General features: G+C 44.1%; 1 protein-coding gene across 1 annotated transcript in view; it reads right to left on the reverse strand.

Annotated features, from left to right (window-relative positions):
- Nucleotides 1-16,424, reverse strand: part of Susd1 (sushi domain containing 1) — a 105,325-nt gene extending 88,901 nt beyond the window's left edge. Inside the window, exons 1-3 of the mRNA XM_051187877.1 lie at nt 16,186-16,424; nt 7,759-7,872; nt 3,901-4,056 (exon numbers count right to left, since the gene is read on the reverse strand). Coding sequence (XP_051043834.1) covers nt 3,901-4,056; nt 7,759-7,872; nt 16,186-16,303 — 388 coding nt within the window. The 5' untranslated portion in view covers nt 16,304-16,424. The remainder of the gene's footprint in view (nt 1-3,900; nt 4,057-7,758; nt 7,873-16,185) is intronic.
- Nucleotides 16,425-19,498: the final 3,074 nt, after the last annotated feature.

Raw genomic sequence — 19,498 nt, forward strand, 5'->3', positions numbered from 1 at the left:
TAGCACCATGACATGAAATTAACTGTCTGCCTGTCACCTCCCACTGGCTCTGCCTTGGCAGAGAGGAAAAACCGTGAGAAATGTGTCTGAATAAGCTAGATAATAGATAATCATCATAGGTTGTTTTTAAAATTAGCATCTCACCAGGCATAGTGGTGCATACCTTTTATCCCAGCACTAATAAGACAGAGGCAGGTGGATCTCGGAGTCTGAGGGCAGCCTGGTCTAAAGAATGAGTTCTAAGATAAATTCCAGGACAGTCAGGGCTACACTGAGAAACCCTGTCTCGAAAACAAAAACAAGGAGGGAGAAAGCATATCTTTCTTGCGATGTGCCTTACATAATACAGCAACATCACAGTTTTAAAACTACATATAACCAGGAACCTCTTGCAAGGACAACAGGACACTGGATGCAATGTGTTCTCCCAAACAATATGTTCATTCTTGCTAACAAAAAGCTGAATGTATGAATGTATCCTTCCAGGAATTTCATCTTGGCACAGGTCAAGCAGAATGGCAGAGGCCAGAAGCTGCGGTTCCTACCATAGAAAGATAAAACATGCTCTATTTTCCTTTCTTCCTGAAAACCTTGAAATGCCACAAAGCTTTTACGCCGTCATAGAGTCTGTGCCAAGCATCTCTGAACCAGGAGGAGTTTCTGGCCTCTCCCGTTGTGACCGTTCAGGGGCCTGAGAAAGCTGAAGAGCTGTATTATCAGGATATGCTACAGAAACAGAACTCACTCAGAGTCACGAACATCAGGACAACTCGATCGTGGCTTCCATTCAACCAATATATGATGGGAGATGTCATTCTGTATATGTTTCTCATACTGGTTAATAATAAAGCACTGTTGGCCAATAGGAAAGGAAGATAGGAGGGACTAGGAGACAAGGAGGAAATAGGAAGTAGGAAGGAGGAGTCAAGATGGAGAGTCTGGAGAAAGCAGTATGCCGCCGGCTCCCCGGTAAGAGAAATACATAGATCAGCAGAAATGGGTTAATAATTAAGGCAGAGCTAGCCGATAAGAAACAAGTAACCGGGCCAACAGCATAGTATCAAATACAGAGTCTCTGTGTGTTATTTGGGGCTGGCGCGGCTGCGGGACAAGACCAAGATCAGGCAGAAAAACAATACTCGTTACAAATGGCGCCCAACGTGGCTAATAAGAATTTACACTTACGTTAAAAAAAAAAAAAAAATGGTTTTAAAGAGACAAAGCCAGGATTTCTGCATCTTCTTAGGATCCCCATGACAGCGCCCCCTATCAGCAGGAAGTAGTTTGGAAAGAACAACGCCCAAATTCCCAAACATTGTTTATAAATGTTTGTTTTCATTTAAATGGACTTGGTTATAAATGGGTAATGATCACAGCCAATTATTTTTAAAGGTAAAAAGGGAATTATGGTATTGATATGATTACTTTGTTTTGGAATGGATTTTCATTTATTGATACAATTTAATGTCAATTTTGTGAGATGTGTATTTCTCTTGTTTAGGTATTGTGTTTATATAGAAATATAATGTAGTACAGATTATAGATAATTACCTATGATAGTCAAAGCTTAGAGTTAAGTTAGTTAGGTTTTTCAAGATACACAGAGATGTATTTGAGATAGATAGGAATTCTTCAAACCTTTCAAAGACCTACAGAATATGGCATTTAAAGTGGTTTAGGGTTTTTGTGACAGTGAGACATAATTGCTCTTGACAATACCACCTGCACCAGAAAGGAAGATGGACATCGAAGAAATGCATTATGAAGTTTGCTTCCAATATGGCAAGACTAGCCATTTGGACAAGATACTGCTCTTGTCTGGACTGTTTGACTTTGTGATGTATAAACTGGACATGCAGGACCCACAGAAAAGTGACTGCTGATTCAAGATGGACATTGCTACAGAGTTCCTGCTTCATGGAAGAGTCTGCCAGACAGTCTGCAGGACACAGAGAAAAGTGATTGACAAACTGCCAATACAAGAAGACAGTTTAAGGTTTCCTGCTTTGCTGAAGGGTCTGCCAGACACACTATGGCCTATGGACTAAAGATGGAAGATTACAAAACAACTTCGGGTGACCAGGCAGTGAGTTGTCTCTGTCATATCTAGAGCTTATATATTATCCTTCTGTGGTCTTTAAAGGAGTTGAAGACAGATAGTTATGGTTATAGTATTCCTTAGTTAAGCTTAAAGATAAGTTACATATAGGACTTTGGACTCACAAAGATAGGATAGATGATGAAATATTTTCTTAAATCTTGCTAAATGTTAATGGACTAAATATTGTTGACTGTGATTCTTATTTGATAACTGTTATGTGATATATTTTGCTATGTTAAGGTTAAAACCCTTCTTTTTATTTAGACAGAAAAGAGGAGATGATGGGAGATGTCATTCTGTATATGTTTCTCATACTGGTTAATAATAAAGCACTGTTGGCCAATAGGAAAGGAAGATAGGAGGGACTAGGAGACAAGGAGGAAATAGGAAGTAGGAAGGAGGAGTCAAGATGGAGAGTCTGGAGAAAGCAGTATGCCGCCGGCTCCCCGGTAAGAGAAATACATAGATCAGCAGAAGTGGGTTAATAATTAAGGCAGAGCTAGCCGATAAGAAACAAGTAACCGGGCCAACAGCATAGTATCAAATACAGAGTCTCTGTGTGTTATTTGGGGCTGGCGCGGCCGCGGGACAAGACCAAGATCAGGCAGAAAAACAATACTCATTACAAATATATGCCTAGGAATCTCACCAACAAGGCTACTTGTCGCCAAAAGCCACATTCCTCACTCCCCCTTCGTGGCAATGTTAACCCTCCTCTGAGGCACAGAAACCCTCAGTGCTTAGTGGTTGTTGTGCTTGGTTACAAGAACATATAGCTGACACACTGTCCCCAGAGAGGCCAGCCTCATTTTTCATTGTGAAAAGGTTTAAATACAGACAGGCAAGATAGCTCAGTGAGTATATGAGCCTACTGCTCAAGCCTAATAACCTGAGTTCCTAGTAACCACGACCTGCAGTGAAAAAACATAACTCCTGAAGATAGATCTCTGACTGCAGCCCCCCACACACATACTGTGCATACACACACACACATACACACACACACCATATATGTACACATCATACATGCACACACAAACACACATACTCATAAACAAACATTAAAAAGTTTAAATGTTTAAACACATAAAAACAGTACAATCAATTACCAGGTGACCACCCTCCAATAAAATTATTCAATTGCTATTCATGTTTTGTCATTTAAGACATCTCACAGAAATCATAACACAAAATACTTCATAATAATGCCCCAGTCAATTCAGCATCTCTCAAAATGATAGCATTCTATAGGCCACAATAACATTATCCCAACTAACCCATCTTTGTTGGGGTTTCTATTGCTGTGATAACACAGCATGGCCACAAACAACTTTGAAAGGAAAGCGTTTATTTTATCTTGCAACTCTCAGGCCACACTCCATCACTGAGAGAAGTCGGGAGAGGAACCTGGAGGCAGGAACTGAAGCAGAAGCCGTGGAGGGATGCTGCTTACTGACTTGCTCTTCATGGCTCACTCAGCCCGCTGTCTTACAACAACCAGGAACACCTGCCCAGAGGTGGCACCATCCAGTGTGCTGGTCCATCCCATATCAGTCACTAATCAAGAAAATGCCTGACAGGTCTGCCTATAGGCCAGTCTTACAGAGGCATTTTTTTCAATTGCGGTTTCCTCTTCTCAAATGACTCTAACTTGTATCAAGTCGACATAAAGCTAGCCAACACATGATATTAGCACTAATTCTCTAATAGTACTTAGTCTATGTCCAAGTTCAAGGCTTCCCACCACGACTCTGTCTTGTCACAAGTGGTCATCCCCACATCACAGCTCCGTTTAGTACCTGTACAGAAAGTGCCATCGTTGGGAATGAATGTCCTGTTGTTGTTTGTAGCTCGATAGCCTTTATGGCAGACACAGTAGAACCCTCCAGGTGTGTTGTGGCAGGATGTGTGGTTCCCACAGATCACAGTGGCTCCGAATTGGCACTCATCTTTATCTGCAGATGGATACATAGAAATGACTCACACAGAAACCTCCTATCCACATCATGGGTCTTACCCAGAGTTCTCTCACAGAGTATCCCTACTCTGTGACAACAGCTTTCCAGACTAGAAGGATCTGGACCTAATTATGTACCACACAAGTTTGTTTGTTTGTTTTTTAATGTGAATTGGTGTTTTGTCTGCATGTTTGTTTGTGTGGGGGTGTCAGATCCCCTGGAACTGGAGTTACAGACAGTGTGGGTATTGGGAATTGAACCTGGGTCTTCTGGAAGAACAGCCAAAGCTCTTAACCACTGAGCCAGCTCTCCAGCCCTGAAACACAATTTTCAAACCATTTCAACAGCCCCTCTTTTTCCCTTTTTTTAATATGACCTTTTAGAATATATTGTTAGAGCTGGAGAGAGCTCTGCAGCTAAGAGCGCTTGCTGCTCTTGCAGGGACCATAGTTCAGTTCCCAGCACCCAAAACAGGCAGTTGACAACCACCTGTAACTCCAGCTTCAGGGGATCCAGTGCCTCTTTCTGGTCTCTACAATCACTGCACTCATGTATACAAACATACTCAGATACACATGTACACATAAATAAAACAATAAACCAAAAATGTTATTGTTTTGTTTTTTGCTTTTTTGTTTTTGTTTTGAGATAAGATCTTGCTATGTAATCCATTACATTAAGACTTCAAATCATCCAGCCTTGGCCTGCACAGCACAGGGGTATGCTACTATAACCAGCACCCTTGTAGTTGTTCAACTGAACCTAGCACACAACTTACAGGTACAATTATCTGTGTTAAGATTTGCCTGAGAGATCGGGCAACTGAACACTCAAGCCACAGGTAGGTCAAGTGCACAGCCCAGCTGACAAATGCTACACAGAACTTTCAGGAACAAGCCAACCTGTGCCCTGCCCCTTTGTTGTTATTTCTCAGAACATGTCTTCGTTATTAATTTCCTACTCCTGCAATAGAACACTGTGACAAGCCAACTTAGAAGAAGAAAAAGTTTATTTCACTTTATGGTTTCAACGGTGTAGAGGCATGGCAGCAAACAGCCAGCATTGCTGCTGGAGCAGGAAGCTGAGAGCTCACATCTTCACAAGCATGAAGCAGAGAGAGAAAACTAGAAGATTCCTCTCTTTGAGGGTACAGCTACGAACCCTCAAAGTCCACCCCCAATGACAGACTTCCTCCTGCAAGGCTGTACTCCTTCGCCAAAGAGCACCAACAACTAGGGACTAAGTGTCCAAATACCCAAGCCTAGAGGGGACATGTCTCATTTAAACTAAGAAAGACAATATTTCCCTGAAGGTTTCAATTGGGCTACTTAGGTTTGTAGAAAGATCTAGAAGTCTTAAGTCCTTTGACATAATGCAATATGATGGTACCTTAGGCAACCTTAGGTAACCTCACTTACAACCTTCACTGTGCACATAGCAGTCCAGGTACTAAGACAGGCAGTGACCAGTGGGACAAATACAGAGAAGTCGTGAAGCTCTCTCCTAAGACATGCACTATTGCTTAGAAGTTAAAGGGCAATCGAGAGCACAGCTAGCATCCAGGAGACGAAAAATCCCTTACAACTGATGGGAGATGTCATTCTGTAAATATGTTTCTCATACTGGTTAATGAATAAAGCACTGTTGGCCAATAGGAAAGCAAGATAGGAAGGACTAGGAGACAAAGAGGAAGAGGTGAGGAGGAGTCAAGATGGAGAGTCTGGAGAGAATAGGATGCGAGCTGGCTCTCCAGTAAGAGCACGTGGAAATATTAGATTAACAGAAATGGGTTAACAATTAAGACAGAGCTAGCCGATAAGAAACAAGTAACTGGCCAACAGAATTATATCTAATACAGAGTCTCTGTGTGTTAATTGGGGCTGGTGCGGCGGTGGGACAAGACCAGTGGCGGGAGGAAAACCTTACTCCTTACATACAACAGTGGTTCTCGCTCTTCCTAATGCTGTGACCTCTTAACACAGTTCTTCATGTTGCGGTGACCCCCAACCACACATGATTTTCATTGCTACTTCCTAACTATAATTTTGCTACTAGTATGAATCCTAACGTAAATGTGTGTGTGTTCTAATGGTCTTCAGCAATCCCTGAAAAAGGGTTGTTTGATTCCCCCCCAAAGGGTCACAACCCACAGGTTGGGAAACCATTGCCTTTGAGGAAAGCCTGCCTAACTCCTCAACTTCAGCTGCTAGCAAAGGAACAAGAACTGGTGGGGGGAAAGTAGAAGAAATTCCCTAAGGAACCTGACCGCAGAGCAGCCACAATATTATGGGAAAATATAGAGGGAGATAGACTGGTCACAGCACGTGAAAACCCACCTGCAGGATGGGAATGGTGGGTCCCAGGGGAAGCTTTGATCTGTGAAATGGAATGTGACTCACCCAACTTTTGGAATATGACTTAATGCAGGATTGAATTGTTATTTTTCTTTAAGGAGTTAAAAAAAAAAGAAAGAAAGAAAAGAAAATTCACATCAGGACAAAGGGCTAGGGGGATGGCTCAGCAGGTTAAAAGCATTTGATGACAAGCATGAGAACCTAAGTTCAAAGCCCCAGCCAGAATCTCCGTAAGAAGCTAGGCTTGGCCAGACCTGGTGGTGTACACCTTTAATCCTAGCACTCAGGAATCAGAGACAGGTAGTCTACAGCCTGGGCTATGTGGTGAGTTCTAGGACAGCCAGGGCTATGTAGAGAGACCCTGTCAAAAAAGAGAGAGAGGGAGGAAGGGAGGGAGGGAGGGAGGGGGAAGGAAAGTCAAACATGACCATGGAGGAGGACTAGTGCTTCTTGGCTGACAGCCTAGCTCTAGCTTCAATGGGAGACTCTGTCTCAAGATGGACAGTGACAAAGAAAATCCAACATCTTCCTCTAGCCTCTGCACTTACCTCTCCATACACATACACATACATGTGCATACACCAGACACATGCAACACACACACATACTCACTCACACAAAAATCAACACAAAGGTATTATAACAAGGGTATAGATACTGCCTATCCACCGCTAAAAGGTCAAAACTGAGAAGTTACTGTCACATTTATTATAATTAAGTTGTTATGACATTCTCTCTGAATTGTGCTTGAATCTCAGTGTTGTGATTGTCCTGGCATGGACACCAGAAGGAAAAAAAAAAAAAGAATCTTACTTGAATCTGATCTAATCAACCTTCAAATCAACCTTCAAGTCATCTTAAAGTATTCTATAAGTCATCCTAAAGGGTCACAACTACAAAATATCAGAGAACAGGTGCGGATAAACATAAGATATAAACATAAGTTACTCATCTTATCCACTAATCAAAAACTCCCAATAGAAAAGAAGGCTTCGTTTTCTTCCATGGAATTAAGATAAAAAGTTCTACATAAAAACAATCTGAGAAATTAAGAAATGTAATATTTGCTTTTGTTGTTAAGTTAAACACAGAACATAAAACAGACTTCAAATCTGTGTAGGCCAAAGAGTTTCAGAGAGTTCAGGTCAATAACATCTAACATGAGGGGTTCTTCCTGGGAAGCACCAGGAAAAGGATACATCTAAACAATAAAACCAACTAGCAAAAATCCATTAAGAAAAACATGTGAACAAAATAACAATGTTTGCCCTACATGGATACTGACTCAAAGCAGAACCTTTGGTTTTCATTCAAATTTTTAGCTTAAGCCACCACTGAAACTTACCAACACACCGTGTCCTCCCGTTGCCCCAGAACCCATAGTTGCAAATGCAGATCCTCTTCCCGTCTCTTTGCTGGCATGTGGCATGTTCATGGCAAGTGGCACAAACATCTAAATCTGAATCAGAAATCACAGGTTTCAGAAACAGGAAGTTAAAGGAGAGATATGTGTAGTCAATAGACTAAACTTGAATACCAAAATAAAACAGGTCAAGTTCAAATCTCATCCTTAAGACTTTCAATAGTGATTCACTGCCCACAAAAAATAAAGAAATTCCTCTGTCAATCAGCACTATTCACCATCTGTCTCCTCATCAACTCCTCCAGCTCCATGTTCCCAAACTCCAAGTGTATGGGACCTTCCAGGCGGAAGGGACAACTGTTGATCGACGATCTGGTATCTACTGTCATCCTTGTTGTCACGGTCACGATGCTCCCTTCACCTGGAATGCATATGCTCTCTTCTCTACTTGTCTGGAACCCACTCTTATTTTCAGGAGCCAGCCAAAATACCTCATTCTCTCTGAAGTCTTTCCCACTCCAAAGGAAAGGTGTACATATCTTCTAATCTCCCACAAAATATAAATACTCCAAACAATAATGTTAATCTATCAATATGTCTAATCTTCTCTTGGAACTATGAATTAAACACTCAAGGATGAGGATTATGACATTTGTTCAATATGATTTTTACAGCACAATACAGACACTCAACATACTTTTAGCGGCTGGATAAAGAGATCTAAATAGGGGCTGGAGAGAGAGCTCAGAGGTTTAAAAGCACTGACTGCTTTTCCATAAGATCCATGTTCAATTCCTACAACTCGTATGGTGGTTCACAACCACCTGGAACTCCAGTCTCAGGATCCAATGCCCTCTTTTCTGGCCTCTGTGAGCATTATACACACATGGTGTACACACATACATGCAGACAAAACACCCATACATATAAAATAAATCTAAAATGTGGTTTGCTACAGCTCTAAAAGCAAACACAAGGGAGGGGGATGCATCTGCCTGTTACTCTATCTCTTTCTCTTTGGGGAAGAAGTCAGTGTGTTTAAGATATCAGGGAGATAACAACCAAGTCCCAACAGAACAAATAGACCCCTATTATTTAGATAAACAACAGAAATATTTGAAGCCAAAACTCTTAAAACATCTAAATTTACCGAATGGAGAAATCAAACAGAATTTCTACTCAAGGCTACATAGAATATCAAGTTTCTGCCTGTGTCTCTGTAATTTCAGGAGTGGCCTAGTAAGGAAAATGTTCCAGCATAGAATTTCATCCTAGTCTTGGCTTCATCCCTACTCAGATAATACAGCTAGCCCTCAGGCTGTTCCAGGCAGGAGACCAACAAAAACTGGGAGATTCCTAAATACTCTCATTCATGTTCCTTGCTTTTGTTTTTTATTTTACTAACAACAACAACAAAACAAAAAACAAACAAAAAAAAAAACACATTTGAGGCCAGTCCAGGCAAAATGAAAGTCTATCAAACAAAGGCTAAACAATAAATACAAATAAAACCAGATAACATAGAAACAAATCAAATAACTAATGGTTACTGATACCGAATTAACCATGGAATATCTATACATATCTCATGACCATAAAAATGAAAAAAGAAATATTATCTGACCATCATGGAATAATGGAATAAAACTTTCAAAGCAAAATCTATGTCTAGGGGTTGGAGAGATAGCTCCACATTTAAGAGAATTGGCTGCTTTTCCAGAGGACCTGAGTTCAATCCCCAGCACCACATGGCAGCTCACAACTGTCTGTAACTCCTGTTACAGGGGATCTGATACCCAGCATGCATATGGGCAAAACATCAATGTACATAAAATACAAATAAATAAATTAAACCATATGGAGTTGCTAAAGAAAAAAGAACACTATCTGATGTGGTACTAAATGTACATGTAAGGATTTTTTTAATTATTATTATATGGAAAAAAAACCAAAAATCTACATCTAGCCTCCTCCAAAGAAAATCACTTACGCATTAAGGCATTCACCAGACAAAGATGATGTCCAAACTGAAATGCATAATGGTATACATAAAACATACTGCAGAATATTTGAATTTCTTATGTTTTCTTTCTTACGTTTTGCTTTGTTTTTCGAGGCAGGGTTTCTTTGTGTAAACCTAGCTGCCCTGCCACTTGCTCTGTAGACTAGGCTGTCCTCCAACTCACAGAGATCCTCCTGCCTCTGCTGGGATTAAAGATGTGCACCACCAATGCCCAACTCAAAAGTATAAATCTTAAAGTAGGTGTTGAGAGCAAACAAAGGAGGAAGAAACAAAGAGTCCCTGGGTACCTGGAAAGACATGTGTAGGAGACAGGAACGGGATATTCACCAACCTGCTTGAGCAGATGCAGTGTTTGCTTTAAAAAAAAAAAAAAAAAAAAAAAAAAAAAAAAAAAAAAAAAAAAAAATGACTCCAGGTCAGAGAGATAACAGGCAGAGCAGCAGTATCCCCTAAGGGGTTAAATACATTTAACCATTTTAACAGATTAACACTTTCACAGAGCATTGTCCCTAATTCCAGCCCTATGAGATGTGCCTCCTTCAGACCTTGATATGCTGACAGTATATTACCTATACGATGTGAAGGGAAGTGGAAAATAAGAGAAGGAAAATGAGAAAAATAATAATAACAATTGCTGAAGAACTGGCTCATCGATTGATTAACGACACTTTCTGTTCTTGCAGAGGATCTGAGTTTGGTTCTCAGCACCTACGGTATGACAGCTCAATTGGTAGAGTATTTGCCTAGCATACCTGAAGCCCTGCATTTGATCTCCAGTATACTTAATCCCAGGTGCTCATGCTGCAACCCCAGCACTCAGGAGGCCGAGGCAGAAGGGTCAGGAGTCTAAGGTCATAAAGTTCAAAACCAGCCTGTGCTACATACATGAGACCATCCAGCAAAAAAGGAGAAAGAGAAAGGGGGTAGAGAAAAAAGGATTAGGGGAGGAATAGGAGGTGAGAGATAGAAATGTTGAGTGAATGCTAAAGCATTATCAAATTAAGAGATAAATCACACAAATATGTCCATGTCCATATAGTGTATTATTTCTAGGGACAGCCATGTAAGGTGTAATGCTGGTGTTTAGCACAGTGGTTATAAACTAGGGGATACAGTTCAATAGCCATTTGCTAGCTGGGTTGGTCTTGATAATCTCTATATGTTTGTTTTCCCATAAGTGAACATGATATCAAACCCATCTCATGGTTACTGTGATGATCACAGAATAAATGAGCTAGCATGTGGAAAGCCATATGCTCATTCAATGCTGTAATATTACCACTCATCTTCTACCAACAGGAACTAGCACCAATGGTTAGTTAGCCAGTAGACAACCAAATATACTAAGAGGAAGAGAAACGGATGACTACTTGAAGCAGAAATCCAAACCAAGACCTTGTGTAGACAGAAGCCTGCCTATCCATGGACTGGTGGGTTCTACAAACTATTATATCTGAAGCTATGCATTCATTCCTTGCATTACACATACCCTCCCTTCCTTCTGAGCACAGCTTGACTGGGATGCTGGAAGTTCATCTTCAGTGCCTTCTCCACCCTCTTGCTTCTTTCCTGCCCTCCTGATCACATCATCCAAGAACAGCTATACCTCAGCCCAGCAACTCACTCTTGCTCTTGAATACACCAGCTGTCTTAGTTAGGATGTCTGCTGCCATGATAAAATACCATGATCAAAGGCAACTCAGAGGAAAGGGTTTATTAACATCGAACAGCTTGTGGTTTATCATCCAGAGAGGTCAGAACAGAAACACAAGGTAGGGTCTGGAGCAGAGGCCATGGAAGAATGTTGCTTACTGGCTTGCTCCTCCTGGCTTGCTCAACCTATGTTCTCACAGCATTCAGGATCACCTGCCCAGGAATGGCACGGCCCACAATGGGTGGGGCCTTCCCACATCAATCATTAATCAAGAAAATGCCCCCATGGACTTGTCTACAGGCCAATATGATGGAGGCAATTTCTCAATTAAGATTGCCTCTTCTCAGATATGTCTAGATTTGTATCAAGTTGACAAAGCCAACCTGCACAGCAACCCCTTAAACACACCCGAGAGATGCTATTCACAGTCACTGCTTCAGCCCACTCTATTCTTCTGTCACACTGCCTCACACCTGACACCTCCTCCAGCACGCTGTGAGTTTTTACATGTTTTTATTTTTGGTGGTGTTGGGGATGGAACCACACTGAGCTACACCCCTAGCCCGGCACACTGTTTTGTAAATCCAACAGATAGCTTGCTCATCATAGCTGCAGACATCCGGGAGCCCATCTTAGACTGAACGGGAAGAGCATGGCAGTTCCTGGGAGTGGAAGGCAAGGCACTGTGGAAGTCCTTCATCAAGTCTCATCTCACTCCTCAACTTAAGCAACTCTCCACCACTCTGACACCATCCACTCTAGCCCCCTGTGTTGCCGACACTCATGAGGACAGAGTGGTGACCACGCCTACGAGAAACACATGACAGGTGCACTTCATGCAGTGGGCTTTCCCCAGTGCTGGCCGTCATTCCTCCACCATGGTCCTCTGGAACCCAGCCAGGCCTGAGCCAACAAGTCCCACAGCCACTCCCAGACTAGGAGCAAGCCACGGAAAGGCTGAGAACAGGACAGACTGGTTCCACCCTTCCTCACCCACTGCCAACCCCTGACATCCCCTGGGGCCAGGTACCCCACCCACTCACCAACACCCTCCTGCTCCTCGGTTTATGCTTCCCCGCTTCACTCAAACTCAGGCTTCAGCTCACTCCCCCCAAAGCATCTTCCACCTACTAAATGTAACTCAGCACAGGCTACTAGTGGGGGATCTTCACGAGCAACCAAGAAGCTAGCAATGGCAGCACATGGCTCTTATCTAGCACTCGGAGACAGAGGCAGGAGAATCGGGAGTTCACAGTAGCTACACTGGAAGATCCTGTCTCAAGAAAAAGACATGTGTATATACACATGTATACACACACAAAAAAACAACACACACATACACAAACAGTATACACATCCGCAATAACACACACATAAGCATACACAGAAAGAAACACATAAACATATGCACACATACATACACAACCACACACATACTCACAACCAGACCAACCAGAGAAAGACAAATACCTATAAATGACTACTAGTAAACAGCCACCACTTCCCAGGCTAGACATCCCCAAAGCCCTCCCTTTTATGGTCCCGTAAGGCTCTCCCACCCTAATTGCCAGCTTTGCAGTCACCCCACCCCAAATTCAGGTGATAGTGGCTGACTCCCTTGCTACAGCCATTAACAGTCTTCATTTGCTTGCTACCATTTGGGTGGTTCTGTTTTCTCCACATCACATTTGAAACTTGAACCACAACCCCCTTTTCACAAGGGGTTCTTGCTCTAATAACAAAGTCACACTCAACAGTGGGCAAGAGATGCATGGCCACGGCATCCAACAGAAGTGGACAGTGCTCAGTGGACTTCCAGGAAGCGAGAGCAGCCAGCCTGGTTCCGAAATATAACTCTGACGCGTTAGTAGATGGGCTTGCGCTTCCCCAAATCCTGCACTGGCCTGGCCAACCCAGCTGAAGGGTACACCTCTTTTCTTTCTAACTTCTCCAAGCAACCCTGTGTTGCCAGCCAGAGTCACCAAGTCCAAAGGCTTTTCTCTCTTCTGATTTCCTCAGTGCCATATTAGGCCAGGCTTCCCATTCATTTGGCTGCTGCATCTTTCTCCATTTATTACATCTACCATCTAAACTAGCTCTGCCCCAAGAACCCATCCTTGAGCTGGACATGTGGCACACCTCTATAATTCCCAGCACCTCAGAGGCTGAGACAGGAGGATCATTCCCACCCACCCCCATGCTTTCTACCTTCAGAAAAGGAGATTTTTGTAGAACTGGATTCTCTGTTTGTGGATGAAAGGAAACCTAATAAGAGGAGAACAATGAGGCAGCCCTGAATTCATGTCCCCAAATCACCCAAGACCTTCCAAACGCTTAGCATGCAAAAGCCTGAGTTCAATCCATAGCACCAAACACATCTAAAAGAGAAGAAACTGTAGGTGATTCAGAGAGACTGACAGCTATGTTCAGCCAACTTAGCCCAATAATTCAATGAATCACACTTAATGCTTTCCTAGGCTGGAGTCTTCACACAGACCCTAAAACAGGTTTCAAGTATCTATAGGTTTTTCATTTACACTCTCATGGGAGACTGCTAGCTAGTCTTGTGTCAACTTGACACAAGCTAGAGTCAGACATTCAGGAAAAGGGGACCTCAATTGAGAAATTCTCCCACTAGACTGGCCCATGGACAAGCCTGTGCTGCATTTGCTCATTAATGATGATGTTAAAGGGCCCAGCTCACTGTGGGTGGTGTTACCCCTGGGCTGCTGGTCCTGGGTCTTACAAGAAAGCAGGCTGAGCAAGCCACAGAGAGCAAGTCAGTAAGCAGCACCCCTCCATGGCTTCTGCCTCCAGGTTCCTGCCCTGACTTCTCTCAGTGACTGAGTGTGACCTGAGAGTTGTAAGTTGAAATAAACCCTCTCCTCCCCAAGTTGTTTATGGCCAAGGTGTTTTGTCACAGCAACAAAACCCTAACTAAGACAGAGACCAAGTGGGGGAAGGAAGAAAGCCTACTGGAGTACCAGGTGTTGTGGGCGGGAGGGAGCCATTCTAGAAAACTGAGCCATCAAAACACCCAAATTGATGGTGAAAGTCACCAGGCAGCCTTTAATCCCATCACACAGGAGGCAGAGGCAGGCAGATCTCTGAGTTCAAGGCCTGATCTACAGGGAAAAGTCCCAGAATAGCCAGGGATACACAAAGAAGCCCTGTCTTGAAAAGCCAAACTAAACCAATAGTGCCAGACAAGAGAATTTGGGAGGACAGGAATGTGCTCCTCAAAGTCCTCTCTCATCCCACTTCCCTTCCACTTCTAGCTCATGTTTGGGTTTTGTGTGTGTTTGTTTCTGAGACATGTCCCTCTATGGTCCAGGCTGATCTCAAACTCATAGCATTCCTTCCTTTCCCCCCCCCCGCACCCCAAAGTCTAGGATTCCAGGCATGAACCACCACTCTGGGAATTCAGGGTTTGGCTTCATTAAGGGAACAGTAGTGAGAGACTGGGTGTTTGACATGGTGTCCCACACTGGCTCCTGGTGACTTCCCACCATGAAGCAACAATAAAACCCAAGCCCTATGGTCTTCCAGTTAGTTATATGACCTAGTCCCTCTTGTGAAATCCAGCCTGTTTTTCCATCTCTGGTTCCTGCCTTCCATGTTATGTGCCCTGCTTTCTCACATTGTCCCCAGTCTGGAATTCAGCCATTGCTTTGTTGTTTTTGTTTGTTTGTTGGCTTGGTCTCACTCTGTATACCAGTCTGATCTTGAACTCACTCTGTAGCTCAGGCTGACCTTGAACCCAGGGTAATCTTCCTGCCTGTCTCCCAAGTTGAATTCACTCATTTTACACAAATCTGTTTAAAAAAAAAAAAAAAAAAGAGCTGGCAGTACTCTTCTCTAAAGGATGGAATGCCTTTCCCTCCTTTTCCTAAATCCAAGGATCACTGGTCCCTATAGCTCAGCTTACCTCATCTCATGCATAATGGCTTCCCAGTAAGATACAGTTGTTCCCTCTTCTAACCGGTATACCTTCTAAGAGCACTTATATGGTTCTGCTTTTGATTAGGTTTGTGGGTAAATGGCGCCTCGGGTTCTTGTCTGAATCCTCCGTGTCAGATAAATCTCACCATGTCAACACTGCATTTTCAATTTGTCTAAAACACGGACAAATTGTCTCGTCGTGACTGCGCACTGCTAGAGTCAACACTGCATGTTTATATCTGACACTGGAAAGATATCAAAAGGCTTTTCTAGGATGGATGGATGGATGGATGGATGAATGGATGGATGGATGGATGGATGGATACACAGATGCATGGATAAATAGATTAATGAATGAATGACTGAACTAAAGAATGACCTCTATTCCTATAAACTTTCTTATACTTCTTTCTTGGCATTCTTAACATTGAGTTCTTCGTGGAAGTGAAAAATATGAAAAGAGCGAGAGGGGGTGGGGGAACACAGCTATAGATCAAGAATTTGTCCTGCAAAAGCCACCACGACGACAGAAGCTGGGGCAACAAACAGCTACCCTCCCGCACGCTCCCACCCGGAGTGCTGCCCATACCGGAGCCATTCCCCACATCCTCACCCACCCCGGGAGGCGCGAGCTGTAGCAAGGCCACCTCCACCCACGCTCCAATGTCCCCCGAGTGGGCAGCCCTTATTGCTCCCCGCCGCTCCGCCTCCGCGATTACTCCACGCCCAGACTCCGCGCCGCCAGGCGCTAAGTGGAAAGTGTTCCGCACGCCCGGGTTCTCGCACTCACCGTCGGTGCCCGGTTCTCCGCTAACGCCGCGGGCCAGGCCGAGCAGCAGCAGGACCTGCAGCAGCCGCAGCACCTGGTGACCCAGAGAGCGACGCGTGCCCCGGGGGCCCCGGCCCATGCCGCCCGCTCCCTCCCGGCGCCCGCCACTCCCCGGAGGCCCCTGTGCACAGAGATAAGGCCAGCGGCTCGGAGAAGGGGCGGCGCAGAGGCTTCCGGCGCAGGCAGCGGAGCGCGGGGTCCCGGCAGGGAGCGGGACCGGGGTCCCGGGATGTAGATGCGCCTGGTGCACCGGCTGCGCGCGCGACACGTCCGGGGGAAGAACGGACTGTGCTAGGGAGGAAACGTCGCGGTGCCAAATGTGACTTGTAGGGTCTCTGGGGAGACAAAAGAGGGCGAGGGCCACACGAAAGGGTCTCTTCCTGAACAGGACTGAGAGCTGGGATGTGGTGGCCTCCGCACTGAAGGGCGACAAGTCATGGGCCAGTCCACCCGGGGTGAAAAATACTTGATCGGGTGACAAAATAAAAGTTACAGCTGCTTGATGGACACCCAGTTTAGCACGTTAGGATTCGAAAGAGGAGAAACACGTGATGAGAAAGACGAAAATGAAGGAACACAGTGTGTTCTAGAAACTACGTGAGGGACTGCTTTCGGGAGAGGACAAAAAGTTGGAGAAATATATTTTACTGCAGAGGTAAAGGTCTTTGTAGTGAGAGTAAGATCAGCAGCAGGGCGCAATGGAACCCAACCCTGAGCTAATGCAGGAACCCAGGAAATACAACTCTTTGGGGGTGGCGCACGTGATCTCTGAACTTTGGAGAGAAGCAGAAATTGAGTGTCCAGGAACGGAGTCCACCATATGTTAACTCTAGTATAATATTAGAGAGACTTAAGGAGAAACTGCAAATGACACTTAGATCTGTGGTTTGGGCTGAGGGACAGTGGTGGGAACCATAGACTTAAGACAGGGAGTGTGAACTCATTGAGGGAGGTTGCAGAGAAGGAAGTAAGATCTGGTAAGCTGGCTTTCAGTTTTGTTTGTGGGGCTGTCCATGCGCCTGGGCACTCATCACTTTGACAGGTACCCTCGTTTGCTCTCTGACCAATGAACTCTACTCCCTGCCTCTAACTACAGGCAAACACACCAATAAACATTCTAGTCTCTTGTAACAAGCTTTCTTGAACATTATTTCTGTCCAACAAAGAGAGAAGCCTGTCTTGGGAAGAGACAGTGCTGAGTGCTAAGATGTCTCTAGTGACTAGACCACTTGTTGGTAAACTCAGCTCTTTGTGAACTTTGACATGCCATTGTTTCAACAAATCCACCATTCCAGACATTTTGAAACAACCTCTACCATGCCCTTCTGCGAAAGAAAGATGTATGTATACTTTTTAAAAATTGTGATGCCAGGGGGGAAAAAATGTTCAAAAGTTGGGAATGGCAAGAGAAAACACTGGGTGTCTTTTTAGCAAGGCTTTGGGTTGGGTGCTTTCTAATCCAGTTTCAGGGGATTATCCAATCAGAAGTCTGCTTTCAGGAATGTCCTATTGAGTAGGCTTATTTGCAGCTTTATAAGAGTAGACATTAACCTGAAGAACCCTGATGACAGTGTTAACCAGTCAGAGCTGGCTGAGGTCCTTTATCTGGATAGAAAACAATTGTGAGGGAGACCAGACAGGTGGTGGTGAATGCCTTTAATCCCAGCACTCAGGAGGCAGAGGCAAGGGAGTGTGCGTTCCAAGCACCTTGGTCTTCGTAGCAAGTTCCTGGACAGCCAGAACTACATAAACTCAAAGAAATTCTGTCTCAAAAAACCAGCAAAACATTGTGAGTACAAGCAGGGAGACTCTTCCTTCTTTGGTGCCAGAGGCATGAATCCCTGGAGCCTGGGGGCAGACTAATGGGCTGAGAGGCTCACAACTCCAAACTGATAGCTAGGGGCTTATTGCTTCATGCTTTAGCATGAGTAGGCATTCAAGCTGGAGGCTTATTGCTCTGGACTTTAACCACCAGCAAACCCCAGTATTTTGCAACTGTTGTAATCCTCTGCCTGCAGTTGCAGTTTGAGGCGGCAGTAGGCAGTTCCTGTTGGCGCTGCAGCTCCTGAAAGGGCTCTGGGTTTTAAACCAAGAGCTCCTTCAGTGGCCATTACAGCCCCCGGGAACAGGTAACCACTGAAGTTTGACAGCTCCCGTGAACTCTTCCTGTGGCTTAGGTACACAGGCTTTTGTGTTCAGCTCTTCCGGCTCTCCTTAGCTGTCTCCACTATCTCTTCTCCCTGCACTGTCATGCTCTAGACTTTGTAACCAGTTTATTACTACTGCTGCTGCTGTTTTCCTGGCATTGCAGCCTTCCACTGCTTCAGACAACCATCTGCTTTACCAGCTCACCGGACTCCAGGAATTATAAAGATCAAAAGTAACCAGGGGCTGGGGATATAGAGAGCTTGTCTAGAATGCATGAAGCCCTGGGCATAAAACTGCGTATAACCACGAGAGCTTGTGATCCCAGCACTCCAAGAGGTAGAGGCAGAGGCAGAAGGATCAGGAGTTCAAACTATAAAACAATTTTAAGGCCAACCTCAGCTACTTGAAACATTGTCTCAGACTAAGGTGGGCTTAGGGAGATGCCTCAGCGAATAACAACACTTGCTAAGCAAATACTAGTTAGAATCGCCAGGGTGAGTAAAGGCAGGCATGGCTGTGCATCTTTCTAACACCAGCACTGAGATACAGAAACATGCCAATTCTAGGAGCTCATGGGCCAAACAGCCTAACCCAAACAGCAGGCTTCATGTTCACTAAGAGAACCTGTCTCAGAGCCATAATGGAGGAAGTATCTGAAGGCTTCCTCTGGCCTCTGCATGTACACTTCACCACTTTTACCCACACACATGTGCCATATCTACACACACAGACACACCAGAGTCATAATGCTGATCAAGAAGCTTGTTTAGTTGAGTACAGTGACACACTCCTTTAGTCCCAGCACTGGGGAGGCAAGATGGTTTCTAGGAGTTCAAAGCCTGCCTATTCAATACATAGTAAATATCAAGCCACAGCCAGAACTATATAAGTGATACCCCCAACCCCCTGCAAAAAAAAAAAAAAAAAAAAAAAAAAAAAAAAAAAAGAAAGAAAGAAAGAAAAGAAAAGAAAAGATAGCTTTGAATGCCTGTGGGCTGATCTAAGAGTGAGCTAACAGACAGTATACATAACCAGAAAGGATATGTGGCAAGGCTGTTTTCCCCAACCATGACAGTCTTTCAGGCAAAGGACCATGTTTGCACCAATCGAGACACAGTTCTTCATT

Source organism: Phodopus roborovskii, unplaced genomic scaffold (genome assembly GCF_943737965.1).
Source record: "Phodopus roborovskii unplaced genomic scaffold, PHOROB, whole genome shotgun sequence".
NCBI lineage: Eukaryota > Metazoa > Chordata > Mammalia > Rodentia > Cricetidae > Phodopus > Phodopus roborovskii.